The sequence below is a fragment of the Ischnura elegans genome, chromosome 2 (genome assembly GCF_921293095.1).
Source record: "Ischnura elegans chromosome 2, ioIscEleg1.1, whole genome shotgun sequence".
Lineage (NCBI taxonomy): Eukaryota > Metazoa > Arthropoda > Insecta > Odonata > Coenagrionidae > Ischnura > Ischnura elegans.
Genome location: NC_060247.1, coordinates 8,411,795 through 8,436,540, shown reverse-complemented (window position 1 = coordinate 8,436,540; position 24,746 = coordinate 8,411,795). Strand labels below are relative to the sequence as shown.

The following is a 24,746-nucleotide window of genomic DNA, read 5'->3' as shown; positions in this document are numbered from 1 at the left end:
TTTAGAGGAGGCGAGAAAAGCAATGAGTCTTTCAAAAACCTCTAAACTCCTGTTTTTGTTAATAACCATTGTAAGCTGCTTTTGGGCTATCCATGAAATTATTCATTAAAAATTCTATTATTTTCCCCAATATTTTAAAGTTAGGTGAATTTTAGCAAGGAGCACTTTTTAGAATTTTGATTGCAGCCTTTGATGGAGTGTTTTATGTTTTAGTTATTCCGGCGTCTGTCATCAGAGGGGATGACGGAAGAAGTTGAGTGTCAGCTCATTGCAATGGGAGAACACCTGAAGAAGATTAATAGGCACCACAAAGCATCTGCCGGATCTGGAAATTCAGCCAAAGATCTTGATCAGAGCAGGAACTCAAATTTTGCCAATGGAAAGGTATTGTTTGGAATATTTTATAAGATATACATGATATATAATTTGCATCTTTATCGATATACTAATTACACATGGGTGTACCCACTGAGGGGCTGGAGGGGGTAGCTGCCCCCCCCTCCCTAAAAGCAAAAATCGTAAATGACTTTAAGGAAAATAATAATTTTTCAAGCAAATAATTTTAAAAACTAATAAATAACTGTTACAGTTTCCTTAAAATGTTGATTTCATTCACCTTTTCCATACTTAAATCTTACATACAACTTGAACAACCATGGCTTGTCCCCCCCTAAGTTTTGATCTTGGGTACGCCCTTGTAATTACATATTCCATGAATAATTATTTTTCTCTGTTAATTCCAATTTCAGATTGAGTTGACAAATTTGAAGCAACCGATACAGAGCCATATGGTGCCTCTAGTCAATGTGGAATCTAAAGTGGATTCCACAGCACTTATCCAGAACAGGTTTGTGTTGATTCGTGATTGTGCTAGTTTACTTTTCACGGGCACACTGAATTTTAATGATTAATGATTAGGTTTTTTGACCATTTCAGAGCTGCTTTGTGGTAAGAAAATGACTAAATAGTGATCTTTGTATAGTTTTTAATGCTAACAGTTAAGTCCTTTTAAAATGGAGTTGTAAGGATGGACAACATGCTTTTTTTATGATAGATCATGAGTCAGTTTTCAAGAGCCCTATTATAAAATATGCTGCAGTAATGCTTATGCAATTTTGTGATAACCAAAAAGGAAAGAGGTTTGAATGGTTCTTGATGAGAAGTGGTGCAGTATACTCATGAAAAGTCAGTAAAATTTCTGTCTTTGAAAATTCAGGGGTAATCAGGAAATTTTAAAACTTGAAAAGCATAAAAAAGCCATGAATTATCTGCAGATAAACCAATGTTGAAATATCAGAATGCAATCCCTGATTTCTTCATAATAAACATCTGGGTTGCATTTAATAATTATGTAAATTTGTTAGTAGGCGTAGCAGTTGTTGTGTGGGAGAAGGGTTCTCGGAAAAGCAACTCTCCAGTTCAGATGCCAAAGCACAACTACCTAGTTCATTTCTCCTTTCATACAAGGGGTGCAAGCACGTTCTCTTGCTGAAGGCTCTCTTCACACTCCCACCTCCAAAATCTCACTACAGTAATCAGTTTTGGTGTGAATAATTATGGGAATACGTTAAAATTAGAGATGTGCGAATAGTATCCGCGAATACTCGAATACCTCGAATAATAGAAAGTATTCGATATTCGAGATCTCGAATAGTTATGCCAAAGGTACCGTCTCGAATACCTCGAATACTTTGAATTTCGCGTCATACACTGTCGCTCGCACGTCGTTGGTAGTTGACTCGGAAAAATGAGAACTCGTCTAGTGCATGCAGCGCCGTTTTAGGCAAGCTGACGAAATACATCAAATTCACGGGTTTGAGCGGTGAAAAGAGTTCGACGTGGGGAACCGAAATTGATCGGATGAAAAAAATCCGAAAATCCCAGGTGTCCCCTATCAGGAGAACCTCAGTTCCGTGGGATAGCGACATTGGTGCATTTCCCACGATCCGCTATCCCCATCCATTCAGCGTTCGCCCCCCCCTCTCAGACGATTTCCTCTTCCCCGAAAACAAAAAAAAGGTCCCGGCTCGTGCAGGTATCATATTACGAAGACCTCAGCTTTGAAAAAAATATCAAGTTACCGGAAAATAATAGAATCGTGTTTCACCCTTCCCTATTTCTCCCCACTGACCATTTTCCCGCATCCATCTTATGATAAAATGAGAGGAGGTACCTCCTCTCATTTTATCATAAGATGGATATCATCTCTCACAAAGGACACACGGCAAACACGTGTTTGCCGTGTGTCCTTTGTGGCTAATAATGACAAGCACTTATTTTGAATCTTCCCCAGGAGATGAAACTACCATAGGGAGGAACTCAGTGCCGTGGGATAGTGACATTGGCGCATTTCCCACGATCTACTATCCCCCTCCATTCAGCATTCGCCTCACCCACTCTTGACGATTTCCTCTTCTCCGAAATCAAACAAAAGATCCCAGCTCGCGCAGGGATTGTATTACAAAAACCTTAGCTTCAAAAAATATCAAGTTACGCGAGAAAAATAGAAACGTGTCTCGCACCCACCCCCTTTTCTCACCCACTGACCTTTTTCTACCTACCTGCTTCGAATTTCCCCCTTTCTCGAGGTCAACTGCTGCATGAGTCATCTACTAGCCCGAAAGGTGTCTAACAATGACTTTCGGAAATTGTTATTACACCTTTATTGGATTGAAATATTAGTAATGTGCGCGTAATTTAAAAAAGAATAAGACCAAACACGACATATTTCTGACTTTATTTAAGCATTTTGCGCAAGAAAATAAATACCGGGAAGAAGAAGAAATACGACGGAGGCGTAATGCTCAAATAGGGTGGTTTCCTATTATTTTTTATTGCCTAAATCGAAATATTAATACTCCTGAAGTACGTATTTACGAAGTACGCTTTTAGAGTTTTATAAGACGATATCTATTTTTCGCGATTAAATTAAAAGTGAAAATTTTCAAGCGCGCGAATACGCGACGGGTAAGTATGAATGCCGGGAAAAACTCCGCGTGACGTCGTTCTGGTTCCCGCTACCGCAAGTGAGGTGACCTTGGGGCGAGGCTCTGAGCGCTATTACGACGCAGGATGCTAGCAGGTAGCCGAGTACCATGCTAGCTGGTAGCGCTTGGCTTAAATAAGGATTATTAATACCTTATCAAACAGACTGTGTGATTATTAAGACATGTTTCCCTGAGCTCTGTGCCTCATGCATGCATTGGTAACCTCAGACGATGTAAAACTCCGATCCTCTCGTGTAGAAACTAGGTCCCTGTGATGTCACGTGGAGTGGCATCGCATAGGCGCCAATCTGGCCTTTTTCAAATGAGGTAAAATTGAACATTGCCATTAGTCTAAACCGGTATTTCTAGAACGAAATAATTTGTATATAATGAATACACTAATGGTGGGTAACGAATCACAATCAATACCTTTCGTTTTCTTTAATGAAGGAAACTACCCTATTGTTTACATAAAATTAAAATATTCCATTAATCAGCTAAATTCCTGTTTGAATCCTTTAAAGGCAATCACAATTACTCGCCAAAATCTTGAGTTTCCTGCTGCATAGGTGACCTAGTCAAACATTTTCACATTCATCGTTTAGTATTCGAGGTATTCGAAATTCGAGAAATCTACTATTCGACCCATCCCTAGTTAAAATTAACAAAATCTAATTCACACATAAAATACTCTGATTAAAATTTTAGAGTGATGATATTGGATCAGTTATTATATTATTTAAAAAATATAGTAGAAGCTTTTTATTGGCAGTGAACCATCGAAAGGCCTAGTTTTAACATGCAAAAATATGTTATATGGATTTAGGGAGTCCAAAAAGTCTATGCCTTGGTATGCACTAGGTTGTACGAGGTATTTCTCTTCAAAGCAGTGCATAACTAGTCAACTCAAAAGTAAAGGGGGTCATCAGTGATGATATTTTGAAAAACCTTTGGTACCTGTAATGTACCCTATACCCTACATTAAAAAAATGACAACCAGATTTCATCTGCTGAGCACTATGATGAAAGAATGCAAGCACCATTTCATCATACATAATTTTTGAAGTTATTATTTCCATGTTACTGGTAACAGTGATGAGTGATGACCCTGTCTACTTGAAGAGAAATACTTCGTGTTATAGAATGCATACCATGGCATTGACTTTTTGGCTTCGCTAATCCACATATTTTTGCATGTTAATCATAGGCCTTTTGATGGTTCACTGTTGATAACAGGTTTCTACTGTACTTTTATTGTAAAACTTTGTTAATTTCACATTTGTGTGTATAATTTTTAATTGCTTGGATTTAGCATGGTATGACATCATCTTATGATTGCCAGTTGAAGATGCATCGTGATGAAACTGATTGTTTAAAATGATATATAAGTGATATTTTTTATTTTAAGTGATGCAACTTCACCAATTGATGCCTCAAACTATTGATTATTCTACAGTAGTCATTGCTGTGTACATTCAATATTTTCTTCTTATGTTGTTTAATACGAATCTATAATTATACTTATACTTACCTATACTTATACTATATATACTACCGTACTATATATAATACTTATCTTATCTGTAATTAATATAATTATATTGCTCATCAATATTTTCGTCCGTTGCAGGAAAAATCGTTCTAAGAAAGGCTCTGGTTATGATGGTCATACCATTACCATGAACGAAGAGTGGAGACACATGTTTGGTGCTTCAGAGCCTGAATCAACGGGCAAACACAATGAAAGTGGTAGTGTGTAAGTTTCATTTTCAATTCTTTGCATCATTTGAAGGGCAATGACACTATAGAGCGTTCCACATTTAGTTGACAGTATGGGCTCTTATGGAGAATCGTTTCCCATGTTAATCTCCATAAGGCCAGGAGCGCGGTGTTGTCAACAACAGCACGAAAATTAAAGTTGCGTTATGCACTGATTAAAAATTTTATTCTAATGTAGAAAAAGGTGCTGCATTCATTGGCGCCAATAGTTTTTCGATAAAAATTATAACAAAATCTATAAAAAACATTTCCGTAAATTTCCGTCAGAAACGTGTATTTTTTTACTTCATCTTCTTCTCGCAATTTCTGCCTGACCGTTGTCTTTATTGAATTGAATTTTTTTTGCAAAATATTCTTCACGCTATTTTCTGCTTGAAGGTCTTCACCAATTGTACAAATATTGAGTTTTAATGTTGTTATGCCGACGTAACACACTTTAGGACAAGAAAATTATGATTTTTGCAAGGTAAAAAGTAGTCGCTTACTAACTTACGTTTCTTACGTCGTAGGTCCCTATATGCTGCATACCAAATGTGAAGAAAACTACAAGGTTATTTTTGGTGAAAAAATCATTAACTTACATCAATTCTGAAGTGAGTTACAAGGTTTTTATCTTAAGAAAAAATATTACGGTGCCGCTGGGCGGGCTTCTTCCTTTTTCTTGCGCGCAGAGGGAAAATTCTCGGGCGGAAAAGGGGTTTTTTGTCAATGCATACTATGAAATGTATTTATGTATTCGTTTGATATCCTAAACAGAGAATACCTACTCATACGTCGTAACAGCAGTGTTTTTATCTTAATACATTGATACACGAAAGTAAGCAAGCGGCTTGGAAGTAAGACTCTTTCGTCTTGGTTGTTTAGGTCCCATCGGGGAAACCAAGAAAAAGAATATCTCATAATCTGTACCAAACACTACCCCATCCAGTGCACGCATTTACAAAAGGGGGCTTGGGTTTTTTCTGAGTTCCTTTCATAGGGTACCATAAAACCTGCCCCAAAAGCGACCCAGGCCGATGGGGCCGAGGGAAGAATTTACGAAGGCGTTCAGTTTGTCATTGCATTTTTTTGGAGTGAACAAGTGTTGTGTGTGGTGCATTGAACTTGAGAATTGTGAAGTGTGTTTTACACTTATCTTTGCTGTAACACGCCCAATCAATATGTCCGATACAAAGAAGAGGAGAAAAGGTGAGAAGCTCATAAGCCGCGAAAGACGATTGGTGCTCAAAGTCTTCTCGTACATAAGGAAATCTCTCAGCATTAGTGAGGCCTGCCGAGAAGCTTCGAAGGCTACTGGGTGCTAGGAGTTCACTATTTACAGAGTGAGAAAGGAAAGCTCCCATGGTCCATTGGTAACTCCTTCAAAAACTAAAGAAATTAGACAGCCTTACAAAAATTCGAGAGCAGTGATTTTCGACGGTTTGGTGAGATCGGGAATTAGAAGAAAGGTACATGAATCCTTCAAGAAAAATATTCCTCCGACTTTAAAATCCATCTGAAACCCGGTGAATATGGATAGTATTCTCCCAGATTACAAAAGGACAACACTATATCGTCTTCTTTTGGACATAGGCTTCGTGTACGAACGGAGGGGGAAAAGAATCATCCTTATCGAAAGGGATGATATTATTAGTTGGTGGCACAATTAAATATCTAAGGTAGCTAAAAAAATATCGTCGCGAACACAGGACGAGTGTATTTACAGGCGAAAGTTGGATTAATGTTGGACAAATAGTGAACATTAGTTTGCGAAACAAAGAATTAGAAAATCCGCGTCAAGCTTTCCTTGCTGGACTAAATACTGGGCTTGGCCCCCACTTCCCGAGGAGGACGATTTGCAATTATACACGCAGGAACGGAAAATGGGTTCATAAAAGGAGCATCGCATGTGTTTCTGTACAAAAAGAACTCAATAGATGAGCATGAAGAAGTGGGTGGCGAGTGTTACGAGAGATGGTTTGAGCACTCACTTCTTGCAAACTTACCCGAAGGATCAATTATAGTGGTAGATAATGCCTCTTATTACTCAAGGAAATTGGAATCCTTGCCTACTACAAGGTGAAGGAAAGAGAACATTAAGGAAATTAGCTTTGAAGATGTCAGCTTGAAAAGAGATCTTTAATTTACAATAAACCAAGTACGGGAAAATTTTGAAAAATTAAAGATTGATGATGTCTTATACAACATCGCCTTTCATGTAATACTAGCTAGAGCCAAAAAATATTGCATAATATGGAAGGAATAAAAATTTTGTTTAATTCAGGAGCGGCTATAATTTTTATTATCCTTCAATTTATTGTTATTTTTTACATTACAGATTATTCATTATTCAGTTTGTGCATTGAATAAGTACGTACATGAAATAACAAAAGACTTTTCCTTTTATACTGCAGCAAAGGTATTGTAATATACGCTAAAAAATTCCTTAATTTACGCAGTCTTTCGTGCGATCCCTAACTCCTTTTTGAACTAAACCGTTTTGGCGCCAAATTATGTGTGGTTGCATACGCTGTTAGGATGCCTGCCGGCGGAGCGGAAGCTTGGCAACACTGTTATCCATAAGGCCCGTACTGTCAACTAAATGTGGAACGCTCTTTAGAAATATATATTCAAGAAAATGCTATTTGGTGATGGGAATTTCTATGACTGCAGAGAACCTAATTTATTACAGGGTAGATCATTCATTTAAAAATGATTATTATGAGAACTACCAAATCCTGAAACTTCAGGGACTGCATTATATTTAGATCTTCATTTTGAAGGTGCTTCTCGGCACTTTTTATTGTCCTTCCTGACCACTTTCTCTGTCTAATTGTCTGCTGATTGGTTTCATATCTGAATGCTCTCTTCCTTGTTTGTTGGAGAAAACATTGCACCTCCTAGTTCAATCAGCAATTCATGTCCTGTGTTTTAGCGATCTCAATATCTGCTTGTATCCACCTTGGATGACAGCATGACTTTCTATTAGGGATGGACGGATCCAGGATTTTTTTCGGATCAGGATTCAGATCGGATCCTTGATTTTCGGAGCCGGATCTTTCGGATCGGATATTTTTGGATCCAAATGCATTTTCAAATTCCTGTCGCTGAGATTCCGCCGATGATTGTTCAATATATTGGGAAGAGTCACACTATGTGCCAGTCGTATTTTGCTATTTTTATTTTCCACGGCTGAAATTCTCCCACGTAACCTCTGCGAGAGCTTTCAAACAAAGCGGTTCATGAGTAGGACAAGAATCGCATGCGACGGCGTATTTGAAGATAGAATCTGAACTCTTTCCACCCTTATTGCGCGTTGCATTCACTGTAGCAATTACTCAAAATTTCGAATCCACATCCGATGTCTTCCGCAACTTTGGATCCGATGTATGCGATGAAGGGCAATATCCGCGGATATTTGGATCCGATGTATCCGATCCGACCATCCCTACTTTCTATGCATGCATGGTTTTGGCCTCATGGAAGGCAACTTGTGGCCAGTTCCACTCCAAGCATTGTCCTCAATCGTGGAGAGGTTGAACTGCTTTTCCTCAGTAGCTCTGTTGAGCACTTGCCACCTTGTTTTTAAGGCTCTGCATGCCTCTCCTATGTACTTGCTGCTACGTGAAGATGCACACTGTACATTGTAACTTGACAAGAAACTTGGACATGAAGTAACCGGAAGGAGGAGACGCTTATGTATACCTGAATGCCGCTTCACGTCACCCTGCTCTGTAAGCTTCACTGGTAGCAACTCTTGTTCATCATGCGCACGACTTACCAGGTACAGAGTTCTTGACTGCAGAAAAGAAACATTTAAAAGAAACCATTTGCCACAATGGCTATGGAGACAAACTTATGCAGAAACAGGCAAAAGTACAAGAGAGACAACATACTGCTGGCGACCACAATACTGAAGTATACGTGGTAATACTTTCCATCATCAGGTTTTTGGAGAAAATCTCCAGAAGTCTCAGAAAACATAACATTTTCATACTACTCAGTAGTGTGACAAAGTCAGCCGGCTTATTCTGGCAGGCTGGGACCAAAGGAAGAAATTAGTGATGGGTCGGTTCGATTCCTCGATTCTTCGATTCCTCGATTCTCGGCCAAGAACCGGAATCGAAAACGAGTACTTGCCAAGGCGAAAAATCGATTCCGATTCCAGTAGTACTTCAAACAACAAAATAAACGACCGCGTTTCCAACCGTCATTTGAATTTTCGCGCCACGTAATCGTAATAACAAAACACATATCTTCTTGGGATGTGCGAGTACTCGAAAATTCAAGTCGATCGAGTAGTTGGTACTCGACTCGAGCATTCCGAGTCGCATTACGAATGTCGAGTCGAGTAGTTAAGGTTACAGTGCTTTCGAGGCTAGTAGGTCCAGCAATCTGGCGATAGGAAGCGCTATCATGAAACTCATGTAATAATGCAGTTTTTAAAGCCGATAAGTCATTCTAATGCCTTGGCCTGGTAGTTTCAGCTTGCCGAATACACTATAGTTGTCGACGTGGGCGCCGAATACCTTTACGCCAGCCGCAGCGGCCGATCGTCTTCCTACCCGGCGCACACTAGTCTGAAATCGGAAAAAGCTGGAATAAAGTCCAAAATGGCCTTTTTGGGGATAGAGACTTGAAACTCAGCGTAAATACTCAAAAATCATTACCAAATATTGCTTTATATGCCATTTCACATAAATACGAACCTTTAGTGAGATACAGAGGCCCAAGCATGACCAATTTTTCAATGCCACGCGAGATATCGTTTTTCCTCAAAAAATCTTTGAATTTATCCAAGTGGTTTTGCGTTGGTGTGAGTTTTATGGAATATAAAACGCAATATTCCTTTGATCTGGTGCTTTGCCTATACTTTCAATGACTTTCGAAGATTTTGGCTCTCATCTGTCGGGTTTTACAACGCAAAATGGCCGACCCGTTTTTCACGTGAAATTTGACATAAAGTAGACATTATCTTTCGTTTACGAAAAATATAACTCGGAAAATTTTAACCACAATATAAAGTAGAGATTTCTAAAGAGTACTAATAAGAAATCTTGAAAAGAAAGTTTGCGAAGAAGGAAATAAGAGCGATTTTTCAATCGCGCGTCAAGGCTGAGCTACACGCTGCGGAACTTTAAGGCTCGGTAACAGGCCGATTTTTCAAGTTTTTTAAAACATTAGTCTTGAAAATCGTCATTTAAAGCATAGATAATCGTCTTCATTGACTTAAAACACTTAACTGAGGATGTTAAAAAGGATTATGTATAGATCGACTTGACCATTTAGCGCATTACTCGAGTGAAAATACTAAGGATTGGATATTTTTTGGAACCATCCCACGCATAAGAAATATGCCTCGGGTATTGAAGTAAAGTGAAGAAATTAAGTCAGTATGCTTAAGAGAGAGAAAAAAGAACTATTTCCGTGAAAGACAACAACCGATACCCTTTTTCCCTTTCCACCTTCGCCGAGGTGAGTCGGGCGGTAGGGGGAGTTTTCACACCACAAGGCTCTTTTAGCCTTTTTTATTACTACGACCGTCCGATGTGATATTCATTTGTAGCGTTTAGTTTCTTTCTTGAACTTAAAGCAAGAGATTTTAAGGTTGATTAAATGACGTGAGAAGTATAGCATTTTTTTTTGGCTCTACAAAACTAAAGTTTAGTTCTATAGTTGTTCGCTTCGACCACTTGAATTCCATGAAGATTCAAGATCCAAAAAATCGTTGATATAATTTTTAATAAAAATTCCAAAGTTTCCGAAATCTTGCAATTTTGGTGGGAAAGTACATGCCCAATAACACACATGTGTAGCAAAAGGCAATTTTCTGCAGGCAGTAATACTATAACATGGAGACGTCAAAACCTGCTGGCTGAGCATGTAGAATAATTGGTTTTTCAGCTTGAGAATTTGAAAGGGCCAAATATTACATAGATTCATATACGTAGTATGTAATCTTTATTACAGCTATGAAAATTTCTGTACTCAGGTATATTCTGTTTTGAAATTTAGCTATTATATTTTAATTACATAGTAATTATTTGAAAGATGCTTTTGTCAACTGACTCTTTCACAGAGTAATATTTTTAAAAGTGGTTTTCTTGTTGCCTGGAATTAAGTGATATTTTTCTTGGAGCCTATGGCATCAGAATCGATGGAATCGGTATCGGTAGAATCGGAATCGAAATGTCAGAATCGGAATCGGGATCGGAATCGATAAAATTTTGGAATCGACCCATCACTAGAAGAAATACCCTGTGACCTTGGGGAAGGCATGTACAGTGTGTGGTGTCCATTTGGCAGCAAGTACATTGGAGTGACATGCAGAGCCTTAAAAACATGGCTACAAAAGCTCAAAAGAGCCACTGAGGAGAAGCAGTTTCCATGATTGTAGAGCTCACTTGAAGTGGATCTGGTCACCACTGTATCTTTGCAGAGGTGAAAATCATTCAAAGAGGGAAACGCTTTTACAAGAAATTGATATGAGAAGCTAACAAGATTGCTAAAACACAGGATGTGAATGGCTAAATGAATCGTAAGATGGGTGATCCTTTTCATCAATCATGGGTGAAAGCACTGAGAGAGGCAACCAATCAGCAGGCAGTTAGACAAGAAAGAGGGAAAGGAAGGACTATGCAAGACCAAGAAAAGTGCTGGGCAACGCCTTTGACCCGTAGACACCGGGAGAATCACTGCTGAAACTGTTGACAATGACTTAGCTGAACATGGTGTAATTCAAGAAAGAGTGAATATGTAGTGTGAAGTTTCCATCTCTCTTTCCTTTTTCAAGATCTCCTGTCCGATCGTCAGCCCCTCCACCTGCTAACCAAACTGGTTCTACAGAGGCTAATGACCAGACCTCTAGCCAGGATTCCTCCACAGCGCCTGCTCCCGTCCCTCCAGTGGCTGCTGGCGAATCAAGCGGCCCGAATCCATTGCCTGTGTCTGCCTCGGTGGCACCAGTCTCCACCACCATCACGTCCTCCACTTCCTCGTGCTCATCTTCTCCAAACAGAGGATCGGAGGTGGATCACAGCCTTCAGGAGCACTCATATATCCAATGTAAGTCGCTCACATGTTGTGATTTGAGTGATTTCTTATAACATGTAGCCTGGTAGAAAAACAATGTACGTGCATGTGTGGTAATGGTGTTTGGATTGGTTGGCTTAGTTCTTGGGATGTGGAATTCAAGAGCTTGGAAAAAGAACGCTATTGTAAAGGTATTTACTCGAAATTCAAGATTGCATAAAGGTCTCTTTCAGGTATACAGGGTCTGCATTTAGTTGTGTAAGCACAAAGGTGGCCCATTATTTATCTTTGATTTGTTGTGTTTGCAGATTAAGAATAATCATCTTCCATCAGACAATAGAGCTTTTCCCTTTTTAATTCTTTCCATTATATATAAACATTTCTTGTGGAATTTAGTCACTATTTCTCTTTGATAGTTTTTACCAAAATGGCCTAAAACCATGAAAATTTAATCTTTTGATAAAAGTTTGGATCTGTTTACAAAAATATCGAAAAAAAGTATTGCATTGAAATGAGCTCCAAAGACAACTTATCTGACTGTTAGCTCTTAGAAATATGAAAAGATGAAATGTGAAAAATGGTTTATAATATTATTAGTTAAAATTAATTTTTCATAATACTCCTGGTGTGCACTTTAGATAGATGGAAATTGTTACAGAAATTTTGTGTAATGCTAATTTAATTTCTTTTCATTATTATAATATATTCACTTTTCTTGGTAACATAAGTGAAAATGGTCCTGAGTTTCATGAGTTATTTTGCTTTTACTTGTATGATGATCGTGGGTGAAATATTGCCTACACAGCTGTAATTAAGTTGCCGATTGTGAAGTTTTTCTATTTCTTGTACCTGCAGGCATATGCTTCAAGGTGCAAATAGTTTGAGTGACTGGTTTTTACTGACTTTCAGATCGTTGTGCTCCATGTCGCCTTGAATTACGGGAACTATTGAGACGAAAGCAAGACCAGCAAGCTGTGGCAGTACGAGGCAGGGATTGGGCGGAACAATCAGCGTGGGAGCCACAGAGAATACCCCCTCCAGGTTGGCGACTTCGTGGGAACCTAGTGGCTCATCTCCACGAGCACAGGGGGGCTATCAACAGGTGAGGACCCCTTTCTCGTACTTACCTGCAAATAATACCTACCTGTTCTATTATTATTGCATTCAATGTGCATATGTGAAGCTATTTTCAGTGATGCTTAGTTGCATTTTGCTTCAGCATTGAGGTCTTAAAGTTGGGTGGTGTGGAATATTTATTATTTACCTTAAAGTAGCAAATGTAACCAGATGGCAAGGAGTGCAAGCAGAGTGTTTTTTTTGTCATCTGCACTTTTTTGTTCATATATATGAAAAGGATTGAAAAAGATGAGAGAAAGATTTGTGCCCCAAAAAAGTTGTGAAGGAACAAGGTAGGAAGGTATATAGAAGATTCACCAGTGAAATTGCATTCATTTGGAAAATAAGAAAGAGCCGATAGAACGCAATTTTACAGTGGAATAAACGTTTGACTGTTAGGATAAAATGAAAATAAGGTCTGACTCAAAGATAAAGTTATGGTGGCAGGCAGATTCAATATAATAGCTGAGCAGGCACTCGAATGGAGGTGAGGAGTATTTTATTGGATGAAATTGCCTGATAGGAAGCAGAGGAGAGAAGTAAGTGAGATGTGATGAGTCACATTGTCTATCCCAAGTCTGCCTTCAAACAAAAGATGAAGCACTTACACTTGAAAATGAGTTGTTTCTTACTATGAAATGCATAGACAAATGAATAGTGCAGTTGGCATTCCAAAATTTTCACAAATTTACTCATTATTTCCAAATTGACCTAACCCTCCTAATTTTCTGGTTAAGTTCACCAAATTTTGCACTTAATTATTTCTTTGAATATAGTGATATTTTTTTAGGAATGGATGGATACAGGATTTTTTTCGTCTACAGATTAGATACTTAATTTCAGGTGTTGGATCTTTGGGTGTTTTCTGATCCAAATGTATTTTTAATTGCCTGCCAAAAAATGGAGTAATTATTCAAGTTTCTTCTGGGTACATGCGATCAAAGAAATACTATTTAGATTTTCATTCACATTTTAATATTTTAACTGATTAAAAATAATTTTTATAAGATTTCAAGTTATTTGACAGTATTCAAATTTTCCTCATGTGCATTTCTCCCGAATTTTGTCACTTTCTCATTGCATGCTGACTTTTGTTTCAGTTGCAAATGCTTCAGTTGTGGTGAGGTGGATTTTGCATTTCCTTGCGATAGTTTCACAACACAGTACAAGCACATGGTTCTTTCCATGTCAATAAAAATGTTTCAACTCAATGAAAGACATTTTTATCAGTATATCATTACATCAAATTGCAACTGTGCAATTTGCAACACGATCAACAATTTTTAGAACAACATCAACGTCACATGCGACAAGTTGCAAGAACAGTACAAGACAACCGCTCAGCAATCTTGAGAGGAAGGGGTCGTTAGCAGGAGTGCATAAAGGAGAGGTGTTGGTGAAGGAGCTTAATGTCTCTGTCCCTCCGTCTGTCAAGCGATGAGACTATTATGCATGCGGGAGTCGAGGACGAAAATGTCAGATCTTGCTATTTTGTGACATCTTTGCCTTCAAAGCAAAGGCGGGTGAGCTACTTGATATATGCAGTTGGCATTTCCAGTCTGCATCCACTTGTTTGAGGAGGCTAATGATAAGCTTGTTTCTTTGAAAATTGTGCCATTTTGACAAAGTTGAATATTAGTGTAGTCTAGTTGTAACTAGAAAACTTAGTGGCAATCAAATAGAGCTGAAAAAAACTAAAATATCTTCAGAAATGCACCATGTTTGGTCTAATTCTTTTTTAAATCTCGTGCCTGTCATCCAATTGCCGAAGCTATCGAGACATCTTTGGGCCCAGAAAGTCACTCACTTAGCATTTGTCCTCAAGAAACAGAGAATTGAAGCAGGTAGACCGAGGAAGGTCAGTTGGCAGACGGGGTAGGGATGAAACATGCTTCGATTGTTTTCGTGTAACTTGATATTTTCCTTCTAAGACAAGGATTTATGGTATGTATGATCTTAGAAACAAAAAAAAACATCAGAGGCATGGGCTGATCGAGGGCCGAGGGTGGTTTTCTGAAATCTGTAGCGCAGTTACTTTTGACTTGTTATTATCCTGCGATGGTGAGATTCCCCTGATGATTGTTCAATCTCTTGGGAAGAGTCACACTATGTGCCTATCGTATTTTGCTCTACAAGTTTCCACGGCTGAAATTCTGTTGCATATCCCCTACAAGAGATTTTAAACAAAATGGTCCATATGTAGGACAAGAGTCATAGTAAGACGACACATGCAAAGATAGGATTAGAATTCTTTTCACTCTAACTTATGGGATGCTGCATTCATTTAAGCGTTAATTTAAAATTTCATATCCAGATCCGATGTCTTCAGGGAATTTGGATCCCAAGTGTCCGGTGAAGGGCGATATTCACGGATACCTATTTGGATCCGAGGTATCCGATCTGACCATCCCTAATATTTTTCTATAACTGCCCTTCAAATTAATGGGAGTCATTCCATCATTGTGTTCACTTTTGATTTGAATACATGTGATTTATGATGCTTTTTGTGGGTTGTTTATGGTGTGTAAGAAATGGAAAGGCATACGCATCTGATGGACCCTAAGGCCAAAAAATCTTACGAGTATGAATTTATTAATTTAGCATTCTCAATAATGACTGAGAAACATGAAAAAGGAATGCAGAATTTTTTTAATTAAATAAACTAAAAGTGCAGCATCAGCTTTTCACATATGCCACCTGCGGTGGTGCCGAATGCATACGACATGGTGCCAAATGAGAATCAGTTGTTCTGTGAGTTCTTCCAGCGGCCATCAGGGGATACTTGGCCGCTCGGGTGATGAAAGAGAGCACCAGTACGACTCCGACCACTGATGCGAATAGTTACTCTTGTCAATAGTACATTGTGATCATTGTGATCGTGACTATTACTTGTAACCGCAACAGAGAATAAATACGTCCATCCGGACAATTCACGCTGAGTATCAATGTATCGTATATCCTACACCATCGCTAAGTCACACTACCTACCTCTAGAAGCATCATTGCAAGAAATACCTTGTACTGCGAGGGTTTTGTCGGGGAGTAGGTTGTAAAAGAGTTCCGTTTCATCTACGTTATATCACGTGGGGAATACTTCTTAAGATACTAAGGATCGGGGTCCTTTCTTCCATGACTTTGGGTTTACACCGCAGGCATCACCAGTAATTATCACGGGAGATAACGCTTTGGTGCTTTGAATTAATATAACCAACCTCCCGAACTCTTGAAGTTCTCAATTTGCAATCTATCCCTAAAATACTCTGCTTTAAACTTAAGCATAACCCCTTTCTCAGAAGTTTCCGCAGATTGAAGTGGACAAAACCACCCAAACAAAACTCCTACTAACTCTTCATGGTCTGCATTCCTTGGGTGCTTTTGTTTTTTTTTTAATTGCGAAGAGCAAATAGGAAGATAAATTAATTACGCCACTCTCATATTACTCTATTATTTTCTTGCTTTAATGTGTTTGGTGTTTTTTGGCCATGGTGTTTGCCATCAAATGCTTTATGTTCACGCAACTCACGGATGCGCAGGTATGCTGACGACTGCTTTGCTGCCTGAGGAACAAAAGAAGATCAAGCATTCGGGAATATTAATGCCACAATATTTTCACCAAAATGAACTACTTATTTATCGAACGACAGTTTACTACATGAATTTGAGACTGAGCATTCCATGTTAACTACATTTCTAACAGATTGCAAGAAATTAGAGAGATTAGGGACTCTTGGTGTAGGTTTTCCAGTGATGGAAACTCTCGCTATGGCGAGTGCCAACACCAAAAGGGCCTTGTAAAAATGAATTTTTTTACATGCTTATTATAGGGTCCATTGAAGGTGCCTCGGCTATCTCTCGTTATGGTGGGGTTCTCGCAATAGCCCGTACTCGCTTTAATGAGGTTTCACTGTATGTAGTTATTCAGCCATGTATTCATGCATGGAAATTGTTTCGTGAGTAGTCGATGAGAGAATATTGAAGGAGAGGATGATGAAATTTTTCCCTAGCTCAGTAAAGTATTTTTTTTAAAGGCTTGTCGCTGTACCAGATACCCCTCTCTTCGCAAGTTGCTCATCGGACGGATGCATTCGGATATGGGATTGTGGGAAGATGGAAGGCCGCAACATTGCCAACCGCTCACGACAGGTGTACAACCGTCAAGGTGGCCCTCTTGTTGGATTGACCACATGTGATAATCACCAGTCACTAGCCTCTGCATCTCATAGCGGGGGAATATTTGTTCTCAGGTAAGTACACGAGCCTGCATCCTGTCATAGAGTCAACTGTTGAATAATGCACTATGGGTATCAATGAGTACCTAGATGTTATAGCTTATGCAAGGGGTTGAGGAAAATTCTTTGTTATTTAATTCATAAGCTTTCTTATAATTTAATATGTTAACCCTGATTTCAAGATACTCCATGGATGAAAAGATGATGTAACTATTTAAAAAAAAAGCATGCCAGATTGTTTTCAAGTCAAAATTGCGTGTGTTGTGCATTTGATTTTATAAATGTCCTATTCTAGGAATGAAGCCTTGTTTGAGCTATTCTTTTCTCATCTCAGAAAACATAAAGCTTAATGAATGGTCAAAATGTGTTAAGGGCTTTTAAATAATTTCTATTTATTTATTATTTGATTTTTGTTTTGATTTAAATGTCCAATTTTTTAAGATTATGTACTGCACATACCCTCATTTTTTCCAATAATTTTGATGTGAAAGTAATGGAAGGCTTTGTGTGAACACCACTAGTCACTCAAGAATATATTGTAGTGTGAATAATAAGAAGTACTTTAGAATCCTGTGTATATTGAGGTTCATTGTTTTTCATAAGCCCAATGAGCTTTTTAAAATCTGAAGTGTCTATGAAATTGTGTGTGAGCACTGTGGTTCTAAAAACTGGAAATATAAATCTGCTACATTTAATGTGGTATGCTAAAGGCTACTGCATTGAAATGATTTCTTTGAGAAGAATAGTTAGGGACTTCTTCAAATATGAGCTTTATCTGGACATAAAACAGCCGTTGGTGCCTTTAGAAAAACATTTCTTGCAGGAACATTTTCAGTGGTTGATCTGGCAGTATTTGGGTGATCCATTTGCCATAAGTTATTGCTGATGAATGGTATAATATCTTTGTAATAAAAGGGATGTGTGACACTCTTGAGGAGAAAAAGGCATTGACTCTTTACGTTCTATTAATGCTTACAATTTAATTTTTATTTTGTACCTGGCTTTTGTTGTATTCCAGGATCGAAGCCAATAGCAACAAAATGGCAGTTCTTCAATCTCGGCAGCTTGATACACAAGAGGAAGGATGTGCTGTGGATATAAGCCACTTTGAATGCGGTATGGGTGCTCCATATGCTTTTCTTCAGTGTAATATGTATTATTCTTTTTTGGCATGTTGATCGGCATTTTCGCACACTTGCAAATTTTCACTTTTCAATTAATCGCAAAAATTAATGATATTCATTCTCTAGATTTACTTTAAATGGGAAATAAATTCAAGTGTCTACATTTAGTGCAAATTTGGTCAGCAGAAATACATATTAGCACATTATCAATAACTAATATGTATTTCTGATCTCAGCTGAATCTCAGCTAATACTAAATAGTTAAATAATAGTTAAAGAAACAATTTCAGGTGGTGTCAGTTTTCCTGAGGAAGTTATGACTATGTGGATCCTTATAAAATGAGGCATTTCTTTATGAAGAGGGTTAAATATTCTGACATTTTAGTGCTCCAATATTTGCCTTAGTTTGAAGCTGGAGAAGAATTCAAATCTTGTTCAGTTTATTTCTATTGTTATTTACGCCTGAGGGATTCTTCTTATTTTGCCTTTGATTCATGTTTTACATTGTTTACTGTGAATTTTCTGTAATTTGCTAATAATCTATTACCCTCTCAAAGTTGACAAACAATTATCTTAATTATCTTAGGATCTCAGTCAGTTTTGACGTATGCTACCCTGTATGGATCGATTGTTGGCTGGGATCTTCGCAGTCCAGGAAATGCATGGAAGCTGGAAAATGATCTTAGACTGGGTATGTATTGCTATGAGATTGTTAGTACATCTTTTTTAGTCATTATATTTATGGAACAATGCTAATTTCTTTCTGTCTTCCCGTAATTATTTAAAAAACAGGAGTGAAAGGAATTGATTGGTGATTCAATGTATGCATGGGGTACTCTATTACATATGTATTTCCTTGAATACTGCATACAACTATGTATTCAAATTATCAATATTTAGAGAGAAATGAAGTTTTTGTCATTAATTTTTCCCAAAATTTTCTTGAAATGATGTTGCGATCACTGTACATAATAGGGTAGTTTCCTTCATCAAAGAAAACGAAATTCATTGATTGCGATTCGTTACCCATCATTAGCGTATTCATAATATACAAATTATTTGGTTTTAGAAATCCCAGTTTAGACAAATGGCTATGGTCAATTTTAACCTCATTTGAAAAAGGCCATATTGGCACCCATGCGATTCCACTCCACTTGGCGTCACAGGGACCTAGTTTCTATACGAGTAAATAGGAGTTTTACATCTTCTGAGATTACCAATGCATGCATGAGGCACAGAGCTCAGGGAAACATCTCTTAATAATCACTCATTAAAATTACCTAAGTTCGGAAAGTTTCCTTCATTTGATAGGGTATTAATAATCCATATTTAAGTCAAGCGCTACCTGCTACCTGGGTACTCTGCTACCTGCTGGTAGCCAGCGTCATATCAGCACTCAAAGCTGCGCCTCAAGGTCACCTCACAAGGCGACAGCTGGACTAGAAATATGTCACACAGGGTTTTCCCAGCATTCCTACTTAGCTGTTGTGTTTTTGCGCACTTGAAATTATTCACTTTTCGTTAAATCGCGAAAAATAGGTATCATCATTCGAAAATCTAAGAGCGTTAAATGCATACTCCAGGAGTAATAATCTTTCGATGTAGGCAATAAAAAAATAATAGGAAACCACCCTATTGCTCATTAATAAACCTCAAAACGTGAACTCTTCTAAATGTTTTACTGGAAAACCTGCTGCCTGCTTTGCTTGTAGAATCTTCCTGGTGTGCTATAAAGGTAAAAGGACTAAGAAAAACGTTAAAAACGTTAACGAAAAAAGTTACGATAAACGGATGATGCGGGATGAATGAAAGGATCCTCGAGTCTAGGACTTGGGCCCTGGCTGAGTGTGATCCCCACAAGGCTAACAGACGTTACTGTGCACACACACACGTACAAGGGGAGAGTAACAGTTGTGGGAAGACCTTGCAGGGGAGCATGTTTCCTGATGATTAGGCTTCCCACAATGCAAGCAAGTACTAGTAGGTTGCAGGTTACACAATACGTTGTCTCTCCCCATGTAAAAAACTGCGTTTTCCTTTGCATTTTCCTGTGCTCCATCTACTGACAAAGTTCCTAAACTATAGCAAAAACATGGAGACAGAGGATCCACATTAACCGCACCAAACCTCATTTCTCTAACTCCAAACATGAGAGAGAAAAGAACAAAATGGATAAATGTTAAAAGTCATATGGATTGACCTTACAATAGAAAAAATATTTTAATATTTTATGAAGAAGCACATATGTGCATAATTATAAAAATAGAGAGAAAATCTGAAGGGACAAAAAACTAATAATAAATTACCGAGAGCACTGGCCTGGAGTAACTTCTCATTTTGAGATAAAGTTAATGTTTTACTTCTTGGGGAGAATTTAATACCAAAATTGTTTCAATTACATATTGGTCGAATATTACGTCAGTATCTACATTTTTACCGTGCTTAGGTACAGTGGAAGCCCCTTATAACGAGTACGGGATATAGCGACAAGCTCGAATTAGCGACAGCTACCCAAGGAACCATTTTAAACCCTATGATTTCAATGTAAAATAAATTCGTATTAGCGATAATGGCTCGATTCCTCTCTTGCGCCATTCGTAATTACGACAGGTTGACTTTTTGACCACGTGCCACATCTCTGGAATTCAATGCTTTTAAAATGGCATTTTTTCCGCCAACGTCGACGTCTACATGTTCCGTATTCTCCTATTCTTCTTTCCTTTATAAATTCCTCGAGTACGAATTTCATTGCTCTTTTGTCATCTCCCTCCCGCGCCTCCGCAGTGAGGTTAAAAATTATTCCGCCCGTCTGCTAGCACCATGGCTGGTAAACGCAAGTCCTTGGATTTAAAAACCAAAATGAGAATTATTGCAGATTGTGAAAGTGGAGAGTGTTCAAAGAGTGAAATAGCGAGGCGATTTGGAATTAATACATCGACATTGTTCACTATTTTAAAGAAAAAAGAACAAATTCATTCGGCAGTGCTTAAAGAAGGGCGTCCAAGCACTCAAAAACACCTGCGGCCCGGAGAGCATCCGCAGCTAGAAACTGCTCTTTTCTCGTGGTTTTGCCAGCAAAGAGCCGCAGGGATTCCTATCACCGGCCCAACGATAAAGGCTAAAGCTGAGTATTTGTGTGAAAGGCTTGGTGAAGACAATTTTAAGTGCTCGGATGGATGGTTTGCACAATTTAAAAATAGGAAGGGGATATCCCTTCACAAACTATCCGGTGAATCATCAAGTGTTGACGTTAATGCTGTGGAAGGCTGGGCTCCGGTCCTTAAAGACTATTTGGACAATTACAGCCCCTGCGATATTTACAACGCGGATGAGACGGGCATATATTTTAACCTTCTCCCGGACAAAACTCTCGCCACTCGAACGGACCCCTGCAAAGGAGGGAAGAAAAGTAAAGACCGCGTAACTGTTCTTTTATGCACCAATATGGATGGTTCAGATAAGTTAAAACCGTTCGTGGTGGGGAAATCCGCTCATCCCCGATGTTTTAAGGGAGTTAAAACTCTCCCTTGCACTTACGAAGCAAATAAAAATGCTTCGATGACGGCTGCTATCTTCACGCAGTGATTACGAGCGTTTGATGCCAGGATTGGTGGAAGGAATAAAAAAGTACAATTATTCATTGACAATTGCCCAGCCCACCCACCAATAGAACTAAGAAACGTTAAAATTGTGTTATTGCCGCCTAACACTACGAGCGTTCTTCAGTTCCAGTCAGCATTCCTATCAAAAAGTGTGCGCTACTGCCGCTAGAGGTCTCTACGTCCGCTGAAATTGCGTCTGATTGCGTGAATCTCTACGAAACATAAATATTGATAACAGACAGACAAAGAGTGGACTTCATTTATCATTTGTCCTTCTATTTATTTGAAACAGTTTTTCACCCTTTCCACCGAAGATAATTGATATGACTAATATGCTTTTAGATGCAGTAATGCTGTTCGGTTTCATGATTCCGATAGCATTTGAGTGGGCTGTTTTGAAACACGATAGTAAACCATTCATACAGGCAGACTTGAAGCATAAGAAGATTACTTCCACCTTCATTCCGCCGTTAACCTGAAAAAGATAGAATTACAATGCTCATGTGGAACCCTAAAATTTTATCACGCTCCTTTCGTCACCCAATTGCAGCAGCTTCCCATCATTTTCATTACTACTCGGAAAGATAGAAGGTATGAATTTTTGAACAGAGTCCAAAGTTTTAGCATTTAATAGTCTGATGCATAGCCATAACTGGTAGTTATGACATGTATATTTGGAGCATCCAAGAATTAACCCTTAAACAGCGGAGTTTATTTTCGGAGTTTTATTTTGTTTTTCCGTTAAAAACTGATTAATTACCTCCTAATGATTCAGATAAACTCTTAGTTTTAAAATTCTGTTGATTCGTTCTTGCTAGAGGGGGTGTGCCCATATGGGCACGCTAGCCGTTCCGGCCACCGGTCTGCATTCTGCAGAAGAATCCCTCGAACCATCATAATTCTTATTTTTACTGCGTGATACGCCATATATTTTCGCATTTACCTATAATACTTCTTTTATTTGGCAATTTGAAGTAATTTCAAGTCATTATACTATTTTTTTTTCGGTTTAAACATTTTTTTGCCTGTCCAAAGATCTTAACAACATATAACACGGATTTGAAAACAGTTATTGAATAAAAAACACGTTATCGATGAGTTTATTAACAAAATTAGTCCTATATTGCTGGTAGAGTTTTTGAATTCTATATATTGGGTTTTCAATTGCCGAGTATGATAGTTAGAATTTCATTGAAGGCAAAGACCTGGGCACTTAGCACAGTCTGAGCGCGCGTGGGAAGAATATTCTTCATAAGAACATCGGCGTCTATGAAACGGGACAAATTGGTTATCCCTGCCATCATACCGTATATCATCAGACTTTCTATGATTAGTTGCACTTGATAGGGAATAATAAATACGACCACCAGGTCTGGGAAAGGTACATTTTCGTTACAAAAACACTTGTGCAATCTCTCGCCTAAAGGTTTACTGCGGTATGTTTGAACCAGAATTTTCCATATTGATCCAGGCATTTACAATGACAGCATCAAGGAAATAGCTTCATGTGGACCATCACCATTTTTTCCTCTGATAGCATTCCTGTACCTGTTGATATTTTGATCCGTGAGATCAGTTCCGCCTATCTAAATATTGTAGCTAGAGACCACTGCTGGCTGCCTAACTTGTACCATTTTTGAGGTAACACGCGGGAATCTCGTGACCTTTGTGAGTGGGTGTACACATTGGCAAGGTGACGTAACAGTCACTACCGAAAAGTCATTCTATCTAACAACAACAATATTCCCTTTTTTCTCCCGTGCGAAAGCATGGGAGCAGCGGGGCCGCTTAGCTAGCTGTTTTTTCGACCTTTGAGTATCCTTTTTCTCAAAACTGTTCCAGTAGCGTCACATCCTTGAGATTTTAACTGACTTATGAGAGGAAAGCTAGTAAACCTATTGTCAAAATAAATGGAAAAGATTTATCGCTTGCTCAAGTAAATTGTCCAACATGATAAGCAAATACGAAGAGCATTTACCTACGAATATATGGTAGTTATTTTTTTCTTCAGCACTCAGTCCCTGCTATATGCTGAAGTCCACCAAGTAATCTTGAGGAGCATTCAAGCACTATATTTTACAGCCGTAACTTATAGGTTCACCTCGTATGAACTGTTTGCAGCCATGATTGCCAAAATATTTTATCATGGATTCATCATGTTTTAGCTTTCTCATCCTTAACCCTTCCACCATGCACTTGATTGTTGGGTATGTATACCAGTGGTAGAAAATAGCCCTATCATTCTTCATACTAGATAGTTGAGCAAAGTATAACGCAAGCACCATGAATAAAAGTGTTGAATAGTATAAAATGTATTTTTGTACTAAAAATTACGGAAATATTACAAAAAAATACAGAAAAAAATATTGAAGTCGTTAAAATCGAGTGACATAAGAAAAAAATGAAAGATTGACGACAACTTAGCGTTTTACATCGAAATTATTTGATAACAGACCCAATAATGACGTTTGTAGCGAAGGACACCAGCCAAAAAAGACACCCCCGGCTACCGGCTAGCGTGCCCATATGGGATCACCCAAAAATAAATTCAAATTCCTTGTTTCATACGAAAGATATCACAATGCTGGCAAAGGAAACCGAAGTTGACAACATTCATTATGAGGATAAGATTAAATACTTAGCCGAGTGTAAAAAATAAAAAGGAGAAAAATCGCATTTACTGAAGACACTTCGCCATTTTTCCTCTTTTGCCGCCTCGAACAGAGTGAGTGAGAATACCTATCCTGCCACAGTCAATTGAAATTTTTTGAAAATTGAAATTTGAAAAAAAATTGAAATTTTCACAGTCAATTTAACTCCTTTAGACCAATTTCAATTATCAATCAGCTTGGCAAGGTTTTCGAGCAAATTTTCTACAACAGATTGACCTCTTACCTG

General features: G+C 38.3%; 1 protein-coding gene across 1 annotated transcript in view; it reads left to right on the top strand.

The window, feature by feature from the left end:
- LOC124153354 (phosphoinositide 3-kinase regulatory subunit 4) overlaps window positions 1–24,746 on the top strand; it is a 59,114-nt gene that overhangs the window by 22,543 nt on the left and 11,825 nt on the right. The window contains exons 16-23 of the mRNA XM_046526465.1: window positions 214–384; window positions 750–847; window positions 4,618–4,743; window positions 11,539–11,810; window positions 12,687–12,879; window positions 16,922–17,137; window positions 18,141–18,238; window positions 18,833–18,937. Coding sequence (XP_046382421.1) covers window positions 214–384; window positions 750–847; window positions 4,618–4,743; window positions 11,539–11,810; window positions 12,687–12,879; window positions 16,922–17,137; window positions 18,141–18,238; window positions 18,833–18,937 — 1,279 coding nt within the window. The remainder of the gene's footprint in view (window positions 1–213; window positions 385–749; window positions 848–4,617; window positions 4,744–11,538; window positions 11,811–12,686; window positions 12,880–16,921; window positions 17,138–18,140; window positions 18,239–18,832; window positions 18,938–24,746) is intronic.